The sequence below is a fragment of the Neomonachus schauinslandi genome, chromosome 1, assembly GCF_002201575.2.
Source record: "Neomonachus schauinslandi chromosome 1, ASM220157v2, whole genome shotgun sequence".
Classification (NCBI taxonomy): Eukaryota; Metazoa; Chordata; class Mammalia; order Carnivora; family Phocidae; genus Neomonachus; species Neomonachus schauinslandi.
The window spans coordinates 205,629,659-205,650,150 of NC_058403.1; the positions used below are offsets into that span (position 1 = coordinate 205,629,659).

General features: G+C 56.2%; 1 protein-coding gene across 1 annotated transcript; it reads right to left on the minus strand.

Moving 5' to 3' along the window:
- Positions 1 to 17,015: 17,015 nt before the first annotated feature.
- Positions 17,016 to 18,808, minus strand: IER2 (immediate early response 2). Its single transcript, XM_021705230.1, has one exon. It carries the CDS (start codon positions 18,682 to 18,684, stop codon positions 18,013 to 18,015), a length of 672 nt encoding a protein of 223 aa, XP_021560905.1. The 5' UTR covers positions 18,685 to 18,808; the 3' UTR covers positions 17,016 to 18,012.
- Between the last annotated feature and the right edge of the window lie 1,684 nt (positions 18,809 to 20,492).

Genomic DNA, 20,492 nt, shown 5'->3' on the forward strand with positions numbered 1-20,492 from the left:
GAGCCATTACCGTGGGCCCCAGCTGTGCCCGCCACCAGCCTGCCCATCCCAGTGCTCAATCCCCTCCACTTTGAAGGCCCAGATGTCCCCTGCCCCTGGGGACCGTCCTTATCCTCTCTTTCCCAGTGTGATTATCAGTCCAAATCCCGCTCCAAATCCTGCCCACCTTTTCACTGAGGAAACACCACGGGAAGCCCTGAGTCCCAGGCAGGTTGCCATTGGGGTCCCAGGCCCTGTAGAGCAGAGGGGTCTGCAAACTTCCCAAAAAGGCCAGGCAGGAAATATTTTCTGTTTCGTGGGCCAGGCCTGTTCCCTGTTGCAATAATTCTACCACTTGGAATAAAAGCAGCCACGGATGACAGGTGAATGAATGAGAGCAGCTATGGTGTCAATAAAACTTTATCTATGGACACCGAATTCTTTCATTGAGAGATACCTGACATGCAATATTGCACGTGAATTCAAGGTGTACAACATGCTAATTTGATATATTTAAATATGGTAATACGATTGCCGTTGTAGCCATAATTAGCAACTGTATCGCATCACAAAATTATCATTTCTTTTTAGTAGCCGGAATAATTAAGACTTCTAGTCTCTTAGTAAGTCTGGTGGTTATAATACAATATTGTTGTCTATATTCACTCTACTGTGCATTAACTCTCCGGGACTTATCTTCTACTTCTTGCCAGTTTGTACCCTTAAACAACATCTGTCCTGTCCCTCCAACTCCCTTGGACACCAAAATTTGAATTGCATCTAATTTTCACATCGTGGTTCTTTTCCCCCAACCATTTAAAAATGAAAAGGCCATTCTCAACTTGCAGGCTGTGCAGAATTGGGCAGCAGGCTGCATTTAGCAAGGCAAGGATGTGGATGGTTCCAACACCCCAGCTCTCACCCCACATCGGCTCCTTCTAATACTGTATCAGGGAGTCTGGAAGGATGATCCAGGTTTTTATTTTTTTTAAAGATTTTATTTATTTATTTGTCAGAGAGAGAGAGAGAGCACAAGCAGGAGGAGCAGCAGGCAGAGGGAGAAGCAGGGTCCCCACTGAGCAAGGAGCCCGATATGGGGCTCGATCCCAGGACCCTGGGATCATAACCTGAGCTGAAGGCAGGCACTTAACCGACAGAGCCACCCAGGTGCCCCGGATCCAGGTTTTTATTAAAAATACGTTCTTGGGGCGCCTGGGTGGCTCAGTTGTTAAGCGTCTGCCTTCGGCTCAGGTCGTGATCCCAGGGTCCTGGGATCGAGCCCCACATCGGGCTCCCTGCTCAGCAGGAAGCCTGCTTCTCCCTCTCCTGCTCCCCCTGCTTGTGATCTCTCTCTCACTGTATCTCTCTCTGTCAAATTAACAAATGGAATCTAAAAAAAACAAAACAAAAAAACCCAAAAATGTTCTTATGAGGATCATACAAACCCATGTTGTTATAAGGAAAAGGTCACATCGGCCAGAGTCCCCCTCTCCCTCCCCCCCGCCCAGCCCCATGCCTACTTTTCTCTCCCATCCTGCACCTGTAGCTTCATGGAGAGGTCCCTATGATCAGTTAAAGAGGAGAAAATTCAGGCAGGGGATACAGATGGTCCTGCCCGGGGTTGCAGGCACCACCTGAAAGCAGGCAGCTGCAGCACCACATCCCTTCCTGGAACATTCTGGAAGAATAGTTGTCATGAAGGGAAACCCTCCCCACAGGCAGAACTCCCAGCAGGGCACCTGGCTGTTCATTTTAGCTGGAAGGAGAAACGGCCGGATGTGCAATCATATGCTGATTTGTGGGCTGTGGCCAAAGTCTGGCTAGATGGTCAGTGACTTGAAAGGAAAATAATTGGAAAATCGGTGCCGGGGAAGTCTGGGAGGGAGGTGTGTGCATAGACTTCTCTGAATGATTTGTGTCCTGTGTGAATGCGCACTGCTCTGGTCTAAATGATTATGTCCCCCATGCCCAGAGTCATACGTTGAAATCCTAACCCCCAAAGTAATGGTACTAGGAGGCGGGGACTTGGGGAGGTGCTGAGATCATTGGAGCCTCCACGAACGGGATTAGTGCACTTAAAAGGAGACTCCAGACAGCTCCCTCGTCCCTTCTACCACATGAGGACCCAGCAAAAAAATCTGGCCTATGAACCAGATCTGCCAGCGCCTTGACTTTAGGCTTCCAGCCTCCAGAACGGTGAGAAATACATGTCTGTTGTTCATAAGCCACCCAGCCTATGGCATTTTTGTCATATCAGCCAAAAGGGACTGACACTCACCAAAGGGTGATCTCGGCACAGGAGGATTATTTTAATAACCAGGTGAGTAGGATGACCCATTCCATGGACACCAACAAGGCTTTTTTTTTTTTTTTTTTAAGATTTTATTTATTTATTAGAGAGAGAGAATGAGAGAGAGCACGAGAGGCGGGAGGGTCAGGGGAAGAAGCAGACTCCCCACTGAGAGCCCGGCGCAGGAACAGATCCCGGGACTCCAGGACCATGACCTGAGCCGAAAGCAGTCACTCAACCAACTGAGCCACCCAGGTGCCCCAATCCTCTTTCTACAGATACCCTGTCATTATTCCGTGGGCTCATGAACAAAGTGGCCCCCTGACCCCATCTCCCCTCCCACCTGGGTGACCACTGTTAGCCACCTGGTCTATGTTGTGGCTCTGCTCTCCCCACCGTCCTGAGACTTCGGTTTCTGAGCGGCTCCCAGGGGCAGGCACCCAGGAAGCACCCTCCCCACAGCCCGAAGGCCAGCTGTACTTGAGCAGAGAGGGCTGCAGGAAGGGAAGCGTCCTGCGCCCGCAGGAGCAGGGGTGAACGCCGGGCGGGCTCCTTCCCTTCGATCCGGCCTGCCTCCCACCACACACCGCTGTCCTTTTTATTTGAAGCCAGGGCGGAAGCATGAAACACAGCGTGCTGACGTGCCTTTGTTTTTTTAATTGAGATGAAATTCACATAACATAAAACTAACCCTTAACCATGTTAAAGGGTATGATTCAGCAGCATTTAGTACACTCACGCTACCGTGCAACCGCTAGCCACTATCTAGTTCCAGAATATTTCCATCACCCCCAAAGGAGAACTTTGCAGTCCTTCCCCCCCCGCCACACCCCCTTCCCCAGCCCCTGGCAGCCACGAATCCACTTTCTGTCTCTGTAGATTGGCCTGTTCTGAATATGTCGTGTAAATGAAGTTACAATACGTGGCCTCGTGTGACTGGCTTCTTTCACTGAACACAATGGTTCGAGGTTCATCCACGTCAGAACACGTGTCCACGCTTCATTCCTTTTTACGGCCAAATAATATTCCATAGTATGGATGGACCGCATTGTTGATCCATTCATTCGGGTGTTTTTAAGATTTTATTTTTTGGTGGGGCGCCTGGGTGACTCAGTCGGGTATGCGTCTGCCTTCAGCTCAGGTCATGATCTTGGGGTCCTGGGATCAAGCCCAGCATCGGGCTCTCTGCTCAGTGGAGAGCCGGCTTTTCCCTCTCACGCTCCCCCTGCTTGTGCTCTCTCTCTGTCAAATAAATAAATAAAATCGAAAAGAAAAAGATTTTATTATTTTATTTAATTTATTTATTTATTGAGAGAGAGAGAAAGAGAGAGCTCGAGCAGGGGGAGGGTTAGAGGGAGAGGGAGAGAGAGAGAATCTCAAGCAGACGCCACGCTGAGTGCGGAGCCTGACACGGGGCTCAGTCCCACAACCCTGAGATCATGACCTCAGGTGAGATCAAGAGTCGGATGCTGAACCGACGGAGCCACCCAGGCACCCCAGATTTTAAGTCATCTCTACACCCAACGTGGGGCTTGAACTCCCAACCCTGAGATCAAGAGTCGCACGCCCCACCAATCGAGCCAGTCAGGCATCCCTATCCATCTATTCATCGATGGACCCTTGGGTTGTTTCCACCTCTTTTTTTCCCTAAAGATTTTATTTATTTACTTGAGAGAGAGAATGAGAGAGAGAGAGAGAGAGCATGGGGGGGGGAGGGTCAGAGGGAGAAGCAGACTACCCGCTGAGCAGGGAGCCCGATGCAGGACTCGATCCCAGGACTCCAGGACCATGACCAGAGGCGAAGGCAGCCGCGCAACCAACACAGGAGTCCCTGAAGAACCCCCAGGTACTCCTAGGGCCCCCAGCTGCCCGGGAGAAACCGGCCGGAAGAGACCACATGAGGGGTCTTTGCTGCAACACACATAGACCTCGCTGCCTGGCCTGGGATGGGGAGCCAAGCATTCCAGTGTGCCCCCTGTGACAGGCTGCCTCCCACCACCTTCCTCAATGAGCCACCACTCTCTCTCCAACCCCCGAGAACTCTCTCCTTCTCCCATAATCCTACTGTGTTTCCTCACAGTGTTTATCTTTAGCTGGCTTGCCAGCGCCCCGAGACTGTTCCACACAGCCTGTGCCCCCCACCCCAGTAGAAAACAAGGCCTCCAAGGATGGGGACCCCCCACCTGTCCAGTCCAGGGCCAGATGGGAAATATGTTTGGCTTTGTGGGTCTCTGTTGCTACAAGTGCATTTGGCCGCTGGAGGCCAGAAGCAGCCAGACACCACCTCCCGCCCATCAGGATGGCTGGGATCCCAAAACCCCAAATAGGTGTTGGTGGGGATGTGGGGAAATCGGAGCCCTTGTGCGCTGTTGGTGGGAATGCCAAACGGTGCAACCACCATGAAAAACAGCATGCCGGTTCCTGCGAACATTAAAAATAGAATTACCATGTGACCCAGCAATGCCGCTTCTGGGTATATATCCCAAAAGAATGAAAAGCAGGGTCTTAAAGAGAGATCTGCCCACCCACGTTCCTAGCAACATTATTCACAAGAGCTAAAACGTGGAAGCAATGCAAGTGTCCATCCACGAACTGATGGGTAAGCAAAACATGGCCCATCCGTATAAGGAATAGTATTCAGCCTGACAAGGGAAGGAGATTTTGACACCTGCTACAGTGTGGGTGAACCCTGAGATGATGCTGAGTGAAATAAGCCAGACACAGAAAGACAAATACTCTCTGATTCCACTTCATATGAGGTCCCCAGAGGAGCCAAATTCACAGAGGCAGAAAGGAGGGTGGTGGGCGCTAGGGGCGGGCGGAGGGGGGATGGGGAGTCAGTGTTTCGTGGGGACAGAGGGTCAGAGTTACAAGAGTTTGGAGGTGGATGGTGGGGATGGCTGCATAGCAATGTGAATGGACTCAAAACCACCGATCTGGACACTTAAAAATGGCTAAGATGGTAAAATTTTTGGTTCTGTGTATTTTAACTCAATTTAAAAAAAAAACAGCCGCAGACGCTACGGACATGAACGGGCAAGACTGTGTCCACACAAGTTATGCCTGCCAAAGCCGTAATTTCATCTGATTTCTACCCTGTGCGGAAGATTCTTTTCCTTTCGTTTTCATCTGTTTAACAATGCAAAAGCCATTCTGAACCCGAGGGTCGCGCAGAGGACGAGAGGAGGCGGCCCACGGGCTGTGGTTTGGAGACGCCCGTCCAGTCTGCCTGGTCTCCTGCCCGTTGTGGCTCCGGACTGGTACCCAAGGCCCGGCCGTGCGTGGAGTTGCTCCATGAACGAACGGATGCAGGCATCAAGAGAGCAAGAGCAAGCCGGATTTGCAGCCAACTGGCCAGCAAGCAGACCCTGGTCCCTTCCCCTCTTTCCCGAGCAAAAGCCAATTCACCTCTCCGGGCCTCGGGTTTTCAGCTGTAAATGGTTTTGTCCAGCACGGTGCAGGGCATGTCTCCACCCCTAGAGCCTCATCTGGTTCCTCTTGCTCTTTCTCTTTTGCCCCCTGGGAAGCCAGGAAGCTCTGTCTTTGAGAGAGAGAGAGAGAGAGAGAGAGAGAGAGAGAGAGAAGACAGAAGTCTCCTGCACTGGCTCAGGGCCGGGGCCTCACTCCTTGGCCCCCCCACCCCCAGCCCAAGCCAGCGCTGAGGTCTGCTCTGTACCACACACACACACTCTCTCGTCCAGGCCTAAATATATTCCAACCTCAGAGACATTCCACGCCCCACACTCATTTCCGCCTCTCTGCCCCAGCACAGGGCCAAGAACAGCAATCCAGCTGGGGGGTTGGGGGGCACACAAGGAGAGGAAGAGGAGGAGGGACAGAGCCAGTGTGACTAGTCTGAGATGTGGCCTCAAGGGCCCTGGTTGGGATGGGGACGCTGGGGAGGCTGAGAATGAGGGGGACCCCCCCACACCCCACGCAGTGCTTCTCTCCTGGGCTCGGCAGCTCTGTGAGTCACCATCCCGGCATTCGCTGGCAGGGAGCCCGGGCTGGGTGGGACGGCGGGCGGCAGGCGGGCGGGTGGGGAGACCTACTTTAGCCTCTGGTTTCTCCTGCGTGCCCACAAGCGCCTTGGCTCTCAGAGCACACACCCCAGCACCCACTCAGTAAGTGCAGGGGCCAGGTCGGGGCTCCCCACGCCCTCTGGCTCCCGCGCAGCTGCTGCGGCCACCGCCCACTCCTGGGAACCAGGAAGGAAGGGCTGCCTGTCTCCACCCACCTGGGGCACTGCTCAAGCCACCACCTGGGGCACTGCTCAAGCCACCACCTGGGCAAGTCCGGCCACTGAGGGCTGGGGAGACAGCACCCCTCCCTCCAGGTAGAGGGGATGTGGCCTAGAAAGGTGGCCCTGCTGACCCCCCTCCCCCAACATGCCAGGACCTGCCAATCGCCTCCATCTCCAGGACTCAAGCCAAGGCCCCAGCCTATATGCTACAGCTATACTTGGGGAAAGACACACACACACACACACACACACATACAGTGATGCTTTGCAGAGGGCCACATGTGTGGAGAGGCAGGGTAGTAGATGGCGGGGGCTGAGCCTACCCGTCCCCCCCCCCCCCCCAACAGTCAGCCACATCTGGGGACAGTTTTGATTGCCAAGACCACAGGAAGAGGCCCTGCTGGTACCTAGTGGGTGGAGGCCAGGGCTGACGCCCGACATCCTCTGATGCACAGAGCAGCCCCACCACAGAGAACGATCCAGCCACAAAAAGTCAAGAAACACCGGCATACGCCTGGGTTCAAATCCAGGCTACGGCACTTTTTAGCTATGAAGACTAGACATAGGAGGAAGCCATCTACCCGAAGGGTGCCTCCGTTTCCTCAACGTGAAATGAGGAGAAAGCCATAATAAATCAAGCAGTGAGGACTCTGTGAGTGAAGTACTTTAAGTAGTCAGCACTAGTTTCTATGATTGTTGTCATGCTTTTTTTTTTTTCTTTAAGTAATCTCTATGCCCAACATGGTGCTTGAACTCACGACCCTGACTTCAAGAGTCGTAGGCTGGGGGCGCCTGGGTGGCTCAGTTGGTTAAGCGACTGCCTTCAGCTCAGGTCATGATCCTGGAGTCCCGGGATCGAGTCCCGCATCGGGCTCCCTGCTCGGCGGGGAGTCTGCTTCTCCCTCTGACCCTCCTCCCTCTCATGCTCTCTGTCTCTCATTCTCTCTCTCTCTCAAATAAATAAATAAAATCTTAAAAAAAAAAATGATTTAAAAAAAAAAGAGTCGTAGGCTGTACTGACTGAGCCAGCCAGGCGCCCCTGTTGTCATTCATTTTTTTTTTTTAAGATTTCTTTATTTGAGAAAGAGAGAGCATGAGCGGGGGGAGGGGCAGAGGGAGACCAAGGAGCAGACTCCCTGCTGAGCAGGGAGTCCCACGTGGGGCTCGATCCCGGGACCCTGAGATCATGACCTGTGCCAAAGGCAGACGCTCAACCGACTGAGCCACACAGGCGCCCCTGCACCCCTGTTGTCATTCTTAAGACCTCTGGCTCCAAGCCCCATAGATGCAAATTCAAATCGGACACTTGTCACAGGGCACCTGGCTGGCGTCAGGTGAGTTCAAGCCCTATGTTGCGTGTAGAGCTTACTTAAAAAAAAAAAAGAAAAAAAAAAGACACTTATGAGCTGAAATTAGACAAGTGCTGTTGCTACTGGTCTCAGGAGTCACTAGGAGAAAAGATGAGCTACTGGGCACACAGCCTCAATGCGCGTTGGGGACACAGGGGTGCTGAGGAAACTTGCTGAGCTCGGAAGTGCCTGAGTCTGGAAGGGGCATTAGGGGACACAAGACCATCTGGCTTCTGGGTTCCAAGGATGCCATGGCAACGGGACAGGATGGGCTCAGGTGCAAGAGAGTTGGAGGAGAAGGTTTCAGGGAGGATTCAAGCCGGCCACGAACACCAAGTGGGAAGCATATGGCTCTGTGCATGCGTGAGACCCGGCCAACCTGGAGTGTGGCTGGCAGGCGCGTTCTGAAGAACACTCCCCCCTCCCCCGCCAGATTTCTAGAATGTACAGGCCAGCTGAAAGGAGGGAGGTCACTGGGAGCAGGGAACAGGCACACAAGGGTAATCTGGGACAATCAGGGGCAGAGAACGCCCAGGACCCATGTGTGTATGTGTAACCCACAGGGTCTAGACTGAGCTCATGCTGTTGAGGAGACTGAGCCCGCCCTCCCCGTCTGACCAGAAACCCAGGTCCAAGATGGAGACCAGGCGCTGGGGATGGATCCTGGCTCTGGCCTTCCCCACCTTACAGTGGACCTGCTGGGAGGCTAGACCCGTCCATGTACGCCCGCGCCCCTCCCACGGGTGTACAGAGAGCCATGAGAAAGAGGGAAAGGCTTGAGGAGAAACGAAGGAGGCACGGAGAAATATGATGATGCCCAGGCTGCACAGGAAGACACAGAAGCGGCCACTGACGCACACAGAGTCCCCCAGGGCCCTCCCTTGCAAAGGGTGGCCAGAGATGCAAAGCAAAGCAAAGCAAAGCAGCCAGAGGGAAGACCCCGGCAGGAAGGAGAGCTTTGCTGGTCCCAGCGCGTGCCCGTTCTCACAGCCTGTTTCTCGGTTTTCTTCAGAACTGGCTTCACACCCACCCCTCTCAGAAGAGAAAGCCTTGTCCCAAACCACAGGACCACACTTTGAAAATTCCAGGATCTGTTTATAAGGCAGCGTCTGTGGGGATTTCGAGGGTAGCTGGGGAATACATGGCCAGCCGCCACTCCGACACAGAGCCTGAGACGGAAAGGGTCTCAAGACACCCTCACCCCCACCCCGAGTCTGAGCGCTGCAGCCTGCAGGGACCCAGCGGCGAGTAACTGCAGGCTTGCTTCGCCTTCCCGGTGGCCAGAAGCCAAGAAGGCTCTTTCCGGAAGGGCGGGCCACAGAAGGGAGGGGAGGGAGGGGAAGGGGGCCTCAGGTGGAGGCCGGTGGGCTGTAGGCTGGCCTGGGGCCCAAACCCCAGAGCAGCCCAAACCCCAGCTGCTGGACCTCCAGCAGGCCCTCCCCACCTGCCCTCTGGGCTGAAAGGCAAAAGCAACGAGCCACTTCCTGTTCCAGACACCATCAAGGGGGCCTGGCAACAATCTTTCCAGTCTACAAGTTTGGTTTTGCTCAGTAAATAATGATTACAAAAAAAACAAAAAACAAAAAAACAAACCAACTTTGTCCTCATTGAGCCCTTGGGTTGAGTGTGCACATATTGGCCCTTGGGGAGCTTTTCGCTGTCAGAAGGGGGAGAAAAGGGGCACCTGGGTGGCTCAGTTGTTAAGCGTCTGCCTTCGGCTCAGGTCATGATTCCAGGGTCCTGGGATCGAGCCCCACACTGGGCTCCCTGCTCAGCGGGAAGCCTGCTTCTCCCTCTCCCACTCCCCCTGCTTGTGTTCCCTCTCTCCGTCAAATAAATAAATAAATAAAAATCTTAAAAAAAAAAAAAAAAAAAGAAGGGGGAGAAAAGATGGTACCAAGTCACCCAGCAAGTGGGTCTGAAAAAGCTGAAGAGGGCATTTGGTGGGCAAACCTCGTGGGCAGTCTGCTGAGGATGGAGGGAGAGAGAGAAAAGGCCGCCCAGTGGTGGCAGGCAGACCACCCCACTGAGTTCTTTCCTCATCTGTGAAGGGAAGATAAGCTGTTGGGTATATACAAACAAAAGTCCACCGGTGTGGACAAGGGCCCCTACCTAACCCCTGCCCCCCGGCCCCCCAATCCAGGACAGAAAGAAAAACAATGGACTCTGTTTTACTAGACACACATCTGCTCTGCGTCTCAATTCCCTTATCTATAAAATGGGACCAGGAAAATGCCTACTTTAATTCTGACCTAGGCTTGCAGGGAGGGATAAGTGAATACGGGAGAGGAGCCAAGCACAGTACCTGGCTGGTGGGAGGCCGTGTGTAGTCTCTTCTTAAAACAAGAGCGTGTTATCTGGTCTGTAACTACCCGAAAGCCTCCAGGGCCGGGTGCTGAGTCTCCAGGGGCGCTCAGAGGCTCATGGAGGCTCACAGAATCTCTTGAGGGTGAGCTTCTCAGGCTAGCTCTGTAAACAGAAGGGACTTTGAATGAATTTCAAATTAACACAGCAGCTAATTCCCCAACACGGCTTCCCGGGGCTCCAAGGAAGAGCAAAAGTTTTCCAGGACTCCCAGCTCAGGTCGCTCTGGCCTGTCAGGACCACCCTGTGCTCCTCTCAGGCCTTGGGAGAACTTCCCAGACAGGGAAACTGAGGCCCAGACCACCCAGGGAACTGGCTCAGGGGGTGTGACCCCCAGCTAATCTGGCAGGGCAGCAAACATGGATGAATCTTGATTTCACCTGGGTCCCTCAGCCCAGTCAGGCCCACCACCAGAGATCCTGGGATGTCTGGATGCTCAGCTCATTCTCCCAGGCTAGCTATGCCCTGTCCCCTGGCTGTCCAACCCTCAGCTCAACAGAAAGCAAAGAACCAGGCTCTATGACTCCATGGAGGAAGGCAAGGTCTGCATTCAGCTCACCGTTTCTGATCACTTTCAAAAACAAGACCCGAAACAGGAGAAAAAGAACTTGCATGACAAGCAGGCAAGCTTACTTTGCCAATCCCCTCTCCGTCCTCCTCCGCAGTCCAGGCCTCGGAGATGCTCCCCCAAGCTGCAACCCGAGGGAAGGGTTAACAGGAAGCGCCTGGCGTCCTGCAGCTACAGAAGCCCATTGTTCTCCGCCAGTCCCCTCCCCCTCGTCCAGGAAGACCCTCTGGGGAGCCCCTTCAAAAGGGCCTGACCAGTGTCTCCAGGCTGCTGGCCAGCCTGTCGGGAGAGTGAGCACAGGAAAAGGAAGCCCGCCGGGCACGGGCTGGGGCACAGCTGTCACCGCCACGTCTCAGGGGGTTTCCGAGGGAGGGAGGTGCTCCGCCTTGCCTGCCCCAGGGTGGGGGCGGCCTTCCCTGCAGTCCCCATCTGGGAGCCAGAAAGCTTTGATCTCGAGCCTTTAGGTACAACTTAAGCTCCTGCCTCCCTCCACCCGTTTCCCCCTCCACGCCACCACCCCTCCCTATCCCTGGTTTAGAAAGTTTCACACCCCACCCCTCCTCCATCTGATTTCAGATCTTCTCTCCTCCAGGTCCTGTCAGCTTTTTCCGATTAGCAGACTCCGGTGGGGGAGGGGGGAAACGTGTGCTTTTGTGGGGCGTCCCGGATTTGAGGGGCGCAGGGAGGAGAGCTGTTAGCAATTCCCTGGGAGACCCTGGGGGCGGGCAGGGTGAGGGCGAGCAGCTGGCCACCAGATGTGGGTGGACAGGCTGAGGAAATTAATTGGTGCCAGTCGGTGCAGGCGGGGAAAGGCAGGTCCCCAGGGGGCCAGGGGAGCCGTCTAGGTGCGGGAAGGAGCTGAGGGGGTGGGGATCGAGGGGACAGTGAATGTTGAGATTATTTCTTAGCTGAGAGTCAACAATGTGCCTGGAGAGTGGGGGTTGATCCGGGACCGATGGGGCCGGGAGGTTGGAAGGCCCGGAGTTTGGAAGGCCACGAGAAATAAAAACGGCTGGAGGGGGTGCGGATTTCTGCTGAGGGGGGCTGCATTATAAAGGGTTAGGCAAGGAGGTGGGCGTGGGGAGATCTCAAGCTGGACAAGTAGGTGGAGGGCCTTAGGCCTTGGGCTCAGCTCTCCTGGACACAAACCTGGGGAGACGTGAACTCCCTTTAACACAGAGGCGGGGGGGGAATAAAGCCCTAAGCTGAGCCTCAGGAAACAGAAGTACCCTAGTGAGAGCAACTCTGGACCCAGGTGGGGAAGGTGTGGGCTCCCCCGAACGTGGGTATGTGGATCTGAGCTCCACCAGACACTGGTGTGAGGGCTCTGGTCCCCCTGGACGCTGGTGTGGGGCTCTGGGCTCCTCTGGACACATGGGGGTTTCAGCAGCCTCCACGACGACGGTGGGGAGCGTGAGCCTCAAACTCTGGCAATCCCCATTTCCCTTCCGCTTTTTCCGCGATTTACCTGATTCCGGGCGGGCCCCCAGCCCCAGACGCCCCCAGCGCGGCCCCTAAGTCCCGCCCCTGCATCCGCGGGGCGTGCTTGGGGGTGGGGGGCCACGCGCGGAGGGCCCGGGCGGGTTCCGGAACGGACCGGTTTGGGGGTCAGGGGCGTGGCCCGGGCCACACACTACACTGGGAGTTCTTGGAAGTCACTTGGTGTAGCGCGCAGGGGCGGGACCGGAGAAGAGCGCGAGACGCGGGTAAGCTCGTATGTCCCGCCCCCGTCTGTGATGGACACCCAGATCGCTCCGCCCCGCGTTGTGGCCAGTTACGGACCCCGATAGCCCTGCCTGGTACGCAAATTTCCTCGCGGAGATGGAGTCCGGTCTTCGCTGCGCCTGGCCAAGGCCTGCGTCTCCCCCTCTCCGACGCGCGGACCTCGCCCAGGTTCCTGGAGCCGGGTAAACCGGTCTGGGTGCTGCTTCTGTGGCCCAGCCCTTTCCCAGCTCTGCGGAGGCTTCAGCGGGGCGCCTGTCCTGTCCAGCGGAGAGGGGAGGGGATCTTGGGATGGCGGGCACGGCTAGAGCTGTCCCCTACGTGCTCTCCTGCAGGGCGATCCTCTCTGGCCTCAGTTTCCCGATCCGTAAAAAGTGGAGTTCAGAGGACCGATCTCAAAGGAGAGTTGCAAATGCATCATTCATTCACAAAAACCACTTAGTAAGCACCTGCTAGACTTGTTTCTGCCCTCGCATGGAGGCCATAGGCTAGAAGAGACAAACCCAGAAACGAATGTAAAATTGCAACTGTGATACTACAAAAAAAAAAAAAAAAAAAAAAGCTCTTGATCTGAGTGTCCGTAAACAGGAGTCTTGGACCAAAATGGGGGGCATCTGTAGCTTTGTCTCTCTTCCAGAAGCAGAATTTTCCTAACTCTGGAACAGTGGGCAAAGTGATTTAATGCTAATATTTAAGGAAGAGAATGAATCCCTCAGATTCCCTCTTTTCAGCTTTCAGTCTTCACCTAGTTTTCTGACTAAAGATAGGCCATTTCCTATCCTAATGTGTCTTTAACTCTTGCTAATCTCCCTTGGTAACTAAGAAAGCTGTCTGTTTCAGCAGGATCTTATGACATTGTTTTGTTTTCACTGGAACTTTCATTAACTGTTACCTTCTAAATATGGTTAGTGATTAACAAGTGAGTTGCTTTAAGAAAAAATTTTAGATAAATAATAGTACAGTCAGTATGCAGATATGACAAAAATCCTGCCTGTCACAACTGTCTGAAATTTGGGAAATTCTATTCTAAGAGTCACGAGAAGCCACTGATTAAATGAGACAGTAAATATTAAGCACTTAGCACTTGCTTACCCCAGACAGCCTCATTCACTTTTTTTTTTTTTTAAGATTTTATTTATTTGACAGAGAGAGAGACAAGGAGAGAGGGAACACAAGCAGGGGGAGTGGGAGAGGGAGGAGCAGGCTTCCCGCTGAGCGGGGAGCCCGATGCGGGGCTCGATGCAGGACTCGATGCGGGACTCGATCCCAGGACCCTGGGATCATGACCTGAGCTGAAGGCAGACGCCTAACGACTGAGCCACCCAGGCGCCCAAGCCTCATTCACTCTTTTTAGGCCCGTGTTGGGCATTCGTGGAAATGACATTCAAATGAGGGCACAGATGCTAACTAGAACATAAATTTACCCTTTCAGATGGTGGGCAGTGACCTAAGGAAGGCCAAGAAGAGGGGCAAAGGAGCAAAGTGGCAGAATGGGGAGTTGTTTTAGATCAGGTAGCCAAAGACCACTCCGAGCAGGTGACTTTCAGCATAAATCTGAAGAAAGTAAGGATGGATGGGTGTCTGGGAGAAGAGCATTGTAGGCAGAAGGAACAGCAAGTGCAAAGGCCCTGGGCTGGACCATGCTTGGCCTGTTCTCCAAGCAGGAAGGAGGCCACTGTGGCTGAAGCAGAGGGGAGCTAGAGAGTGAAATGATCAATTTGCATTTTGTAAGATCCTTGTAGCTGCTGTGTAGAATAGATTGTGGGGACAAGGGCAGGGAGGAAGCCACTGCCCTGATCCAGGTGAGAGGTGATGGCAGCTCACACTAAGATGGGAGTCTTGAAGGTGGGGAGAGAGGAGTGGGATGAGAGGTCAAGTCGACAGCACCTGTGACTGGGTACCATGTGAGGGAAGGAGAAAAAGGGATTCAAGGAGGATTCCTCAGTTTGGAGGCTGCCAGGAAACAGCAAGAATTCTCTTTGGGTCTTGTTATGTTTGGAATACCTTAGTGCCCCACAAGGAGACATAGGGAGGGGGCTTGGACAGAAAGTCTGGTGGGGGGGCAAGTCCAGGATGGAGAGTGAGGTATGGGAGTCAGCATGGAATGGCATTTAGAGCGTTAAGACTGAATGAGACTACCTACCAAGAGGTGAGTGTAGACAGAGGCCCGCGGCCTGAGGGGAGAGGAAACTGGAAGTGTGGGGGCCCGGAAGAGGGAAGAGTCATCCCTGTCAAATCACTAGGATGAAACCAAACTCTGGAGCTGAGAGGGGAGGCTGACCCTTGTTCACACCGAGCTACTGCAGGCAGGAACTATTTTTCCAGCACTCTGCGATGAGCACAGCATCTGTATACACATTACGTATATGTCCATAGGGCTGTATGTGCTTCTAAATGGCCGGCACTTTATCATCCTGGGTTCTAATGATAATAAAATAACCACACTTCCGGTGTGCCAGGCGTTCCACTAAGCACTTTATATACTAGTATCTCACTTCCTCTTTGCAATGAACCTGAGAGGTAGGGACTGTTATTGTCCACAATTTACAGCCGGGGAAACTGAGGCCCAGAGAGGTGAGGTGACTTGCTCAATGCTGCACAGCCAGCAAGAAGAGCTGGTAGTCTGGCTCCAGTATCTGTGTTCTGACCCCACAACTTCTATAGCTGGCCTTTGTCACTCAGCATCATGGCCCTGAGGTATCCGTGTTGCCAGGGTGTGTAGACCTGTCCCACTCAGGCCATTTATTCTCTGGGGAGGCATGGGTAGTCCACATCCTACCAGACCAGTCGGGTTGGATGGGCATGTAGGTTGTTTCCAGTTTGTGCCAGTTTGGACAGCGCCGTAGACACCGTTCTGGAGCCTCCTGCTGCAGGCCTGAGGCTCCCTGGAGAATCCACTGGTCAAGGGATATGTGACATTTTTTTGTTGCCCCAGCTATTGTCCCATCGATTACTCCCCCCGAGGGCCTGCCCCAAAAATCCAATGCCATGTAAAGGTGTGAAAACTCCAAACGTCCTCAGAGTTGGTTATTGTGACAAATGTTGCCTATTCTGAAGGGTGAAATGGGGGTCTCGGGAAGGGCTACATCTTAAAGGGAGGTGTGTGGGGGTGCTTCTCCAGTCTCCCACCGCATCACCTTCAGCCCCCAGCCCGGAAAACCCCCCGGGAGGCAGGGGTGGGGATCGGCCAGGCCGCTTCCCCCGGAGGAAGGAAGGGCCAGGAGGTTCCTGCGACAGGATGCACAGTGAGGCCCCCTCCCCAGCCGCCAGGGACTTCCCGGAGCGGGTTAGGCTCTCGGGAGAGTTGCTCCCACGCGAACGCATTGAACTGCCACAGGGGGGTGGGGTTCCCGCCCCCCCCCCACGTCCCTCCGGGGAGTTATGGGTCAGGACCCTGAGTGGGTGGCCCTAAAGTCTCCCCTGTTTCCCAGAAAAGAATCAGGTGGCCGTGGAGGCGAGCGAGGCTAGATTCCCCTGGGGGAACCCTGAGGGAGGCGGGGAGTGGGGAGTGGGGTGGGTGGACGAGGCAGGAGGGGAGCCGGAGGCGGGCGTTCTGGGGCGGGTCCGCCCTCCACCGCACCCTCCTCCTTCCACCCTAGGGCCTCGGGGTCAGGTCCCCCGGGGTCGCAGAAGGCTCGCAGCGCCGGAGCCAGCCGCCTGGAGGCGGGGGCGGCCGCTTTCCCGGAGCCTCCAGCCGCCCTCACCGCCCGCACCTGCGGCTCCTTTGTCCTTCCAACAGCCACCCCGCCACCCGCCCTGGGGCAACGCCTTACAGCCCAGCCCCTCTCTTAAATCAGCAGTGGGTAAATTATGAGCCTTTTCTCCTCTCGGGTGACCGAAATGGAGCTGGGATGGAGCCAAAGCAAATAACTAGGGCTCACACGGGCCATTTCTAAATCTACAGCCGCCTCGAGGGAAAGCTAATGTTTAGGGGCCCACTTCACAGATGAGGAAACTGCGGCTGGGAACTCACCTCCCAGCCTGAGTCACACAATTATACCGCCAGAGATTAGAACAGGGTTGTAAAGGGCGCTCCAAAGCTCACCTCAGCTGCCCCGCAAGCCGTGGGGCCCCCGCCAAATTGGATTCAGTTGGTCAACTGGGGGTGGGGCGTGGGGGGGGATCCGCCATCCTTCCAGAGTCTCCAAAGGAGGCGTGGCCCTCCCAACTCCGCCTGGGGCACCGTACCCAACAGTATTTTCCCCTAAACCTCTCAAATTCGGCAAGCCCACCCCCCACCCCCCCCCACCACCAGAGTTGTAGAATTTCGAAAAAACTCCCAAATATGGGGGAGCTTAAGGAGTCCGAACACCAGGACACCCAGCACGGAAACGCTCTGGCAAAGAAAAGGGGGCCCAGCCCCATCCCGCCCACTCTGCCCACGTGATAGCCGGTCGGACCGGTTTCTGGGGCCCCAGCAAGGCGCCGCCAGCTCCTGACCCCTTAACCCTGCCCCTCCCCCACCAGGGAAGAAAACCAGACGGGCAGCACAGCCTTTATTCAAATGGTCTTTTATTTTATCTGGCGTTTCTAGCAAGAGGCCAGATAGATGAAGTTAAACAGAATCCACCACAGTAAAGGTAAACAGGCCTCAGAACGCCCTGGCAAGAATCTTCCCCTCCCCACACTGGCCCAGTCCCACCAGCAACTGGTCCCAGCTCAGCCTTACAGCGCTCTAAACACCCCCACCGATTTTTGTGATTCAGACCAGGATCGTCTGGGTTGCGTCTGTGTGTCTGAGGGATGGTCACGCTTGAGACTGTGACCATCTCCCACCTCCAACGCACCAGGTGAGAAAAACTGTAACCTGAAATTAGATCAGCCCCCCACCCTTCCCCCCGCTATTCAGCCGAAGGCACAGGGGCGCGGGGCACAAACCCGCAGCAAGCGGGGCGAGGTGACTCAGGACGCCCTCCTCCCATTCCCCAGGGCGGTCCACACCCCAGACCCTCCTCCCAGGCCCCACACCCACGCAGGGCAACAGGAAGCTTCCCACGTCTGCCCCATGACGCAACGATGACCGCTTGCACAAGTATGCCACGGGTGGGGGAAGGGGAGCGCCTGCCTGGAATTCTCTGAGGTTGGAAATGCAAACACCAACTATTGAAAAACCTTGAAAGGGCAGCACAGCTCCCAGTAAAAAATAAAAGTCCGACCCTGAGGAGTTTCAAGAACCAAGCCTCCCTGCTCCCAGTCCCAGAAGGAGAGGGAAAGGTCCACGTCCCAGTCCGTTAAGACAGCACCTGTGGGCGCAGCAGGTCTCGGCGGAAGGCGCTCGCGCTCCCGGCTCAGGCTCCTCGGCGCGGCCGCTGCACAGAGGCGGCGACGGCTCCCCGGGGGCAGAGTCCCTCTTCAGGCCTCTCAGCAGCCCGGGCGGCAGCTCCTCTCCACGGTTTCGGCGGGCCCTCCTCCGGGGGTGGGCCTCGCCTCGGGTCTGCGCACTCCGGCCGACGGTTCGGCCCGCGCTCTGGGCTCCGGTAGCGCCGCTCGGGGACCCTCAGAAGGCCACCACGGCCCGCACGAGCACGTTCAGCATGCTGTCCGCCGGGCGGCAGGCCGGCTTCGCCTCGCACGCCGGCGGCGCCGTCGGGGGGGCGGCGGGGCTGCAGTTCAGGAGGCCCGAGAAGCGCCTCTGGAGGACGCGCGCCAGGTTGGGGAAGGCGCCCTCGGCTTGCGCGGGAGGTGGCTGCAGGCGATCAGGGACCTCCGACGAGGCTCCTTCCTCCTGCTCTTCTTCAAGACGGGCTTTCTTGCTTGGGACCAGTCCGACGTCCCCGCCGTCACTCAGGCTGCTGTTCCGCCGCTTTCGGCTGACTTTTGTTGTGGGGCGCGGGGCACAGCGGGCTGGGGTCTCCTCGGCTCGCGGCGCCTCCCGCGTGTCCATGGGCTCCGGGGAGGGCTGCTCACCGTCGGGGGGCGCTGCCTCGGCTACAGCTTCCGCCTCCCGCGACTGGTGCAGGCGAGGATCAGGGGAGCGGACGGGGGGCAAGGGCACCTCGGGCTCGTGGGCTTCCACCTTGGCTGAGAGGTAGAGCTCTCGGGCGCTGCGCATGACCAGCGATAGCTGCAGACTCCGGTGCAGCCGCAGGCCACCGCGCTGCATGCGCGAATGGTACATCTTCCACACGGACAGAGTCATGATGCGCTGCGCCTCCTTTTGCACTTCCATGGCGGCTCGACGGCGGGGGCGAGGGCGGCGGGGACTCCCAGGCTGGGCAGGACAGCTAGCAGGTGCACTCCGGACAACGCGCTCGCTCACGCTTCTCCCCTCACGCCAACCCACGCCGTGACACGGCTAGGACGCTCTGCCCCGGCGCCCGCCACCCGGGCCCTTTTGTACCCGGAGTGAAGTCACCGAGCCGCCCCGCCCAATCGGAGAGCCGCATCCGGGCTTCCCAACGCGCCGCGGCGAGAGACTCCTTAAAGCGACAGGGTGGAATTTACCGAGCGGGGGAGAAGGGACAGGAGTCGGGGCGAGGAGGAGCGTCCCCCAGTCCACGCGGAGCTCTCGGGGTGGTCTCCTTTCTCAGGGTCCTTAATACGCTAGCGCGCAGGCCCAGAAGAGGGGGGCCGCGGATGCGGGGCAGAGTCCACCCACGTGCTTGCGTCTGAAACCCCAGCTGGTTGTAGGCGGCAAGTTTCCTTTCGCGCCGGGGAAGACCGGGGTTCGAACCGGTACATCCCCCGTGGGCACAGTTCCTAGCATCTACCAGGTGTCTAATGTTTTTTTGAATCAGTAACCGATTAGTGTTTTTTGAATCAGTAACCGTGCTAACACTTACTAAGCACTATACCCGCCAGGCGCTGTTAAGGGCTTTCCTTCACTAAATAACCTCACTGATGCCTCACCTCCACTCTGCGGAGGGTATTGTTACAACTGATTTCTTCAGGTGGGGAAATCGAGACAGAGTGACTCGTTCAATATTTGCTAAACGAACGAGTAGGCCCCTGGGGCCTCCAGCTCTTGCGTCTCTCTAGCGTAAGCCAGCCCTCTTCAGTCCCCTTGTCTGTAGGCAGTGAGGCGGCGGGCAGCGCTGCTGGCTCCAGGGCATAGCTGCCCACGCCACGGGCAGCGGATGTCTGCAGACACGAGCGCAGCCCGGGCTGCCATTCCTGCACTCCACACCAAACACGCCCCCAGTTTCCCTGTACACGAGCTCCACGGGGGGCGGGGTACTCGCAAGACGGAGGACCAGGCAACAGGACAGTCCGGGTGAACACGTGGCTCTGCGCCCGGGGAACCGAGGCTGGGGTAGGAGCTGTAAACTAAGCAACGCAGAGACAGAGCAGATAGATGGAGAACATCGGCCCCACCTTCCGCTACGCCCTATCGCTCCAAGAAAACCCATTTCCAGTTCCTCCAAAATAAGATGCAAAATTGTTCCTACAGCTCCATTCATTCGTGGCAAGGGCCCTTTAAGTGAAGGCTCCTCTCTCCCCCCCCCTTCCCCCCTGCCCCAGCCGCCGGCGGGCGGGCAGAATCTTCCGGCCACTGGAAGCGCCAGACTTCCACGACTAAATTTGGATATAATGACGTAGGGCAGGCGCGCGAGCCGCTTCCGGCTGCCCATATAAGGACAGGGGCCGGGATCTCCACTCGGAGCTGTGGCAGCCTCCTTCCGGGCGGGCGGGGGCGGTGCCTTGGCCTCCGAACACGCCCCCTCCCTTACCCTCCCGGTCTCCCGGCAGCTAGGACTGGCTGTAGTCCCCGGCTTCCGGACCAGAGTCCAGCCCCGCGCGCTCCCGAGGCCAGAAGGCGTGACGCCTCCGGGAAAACCCCCGCCGGCAGATAGGGGCGATCTCAGGGCTTCCACTGACGCCAACTCCCTGAAACCCTCCACAAAGACCTTGCCAATACGAGGGACGATTCGCTGAGTACCCCTTCATCCTTGTTCCGCCATAGAGACCCCATAATTATTTCTCCCTACAGTGTTCTCTCCCAGGTATTCCTGCTTCTCCCCCCCCCCCCCCCCCCCC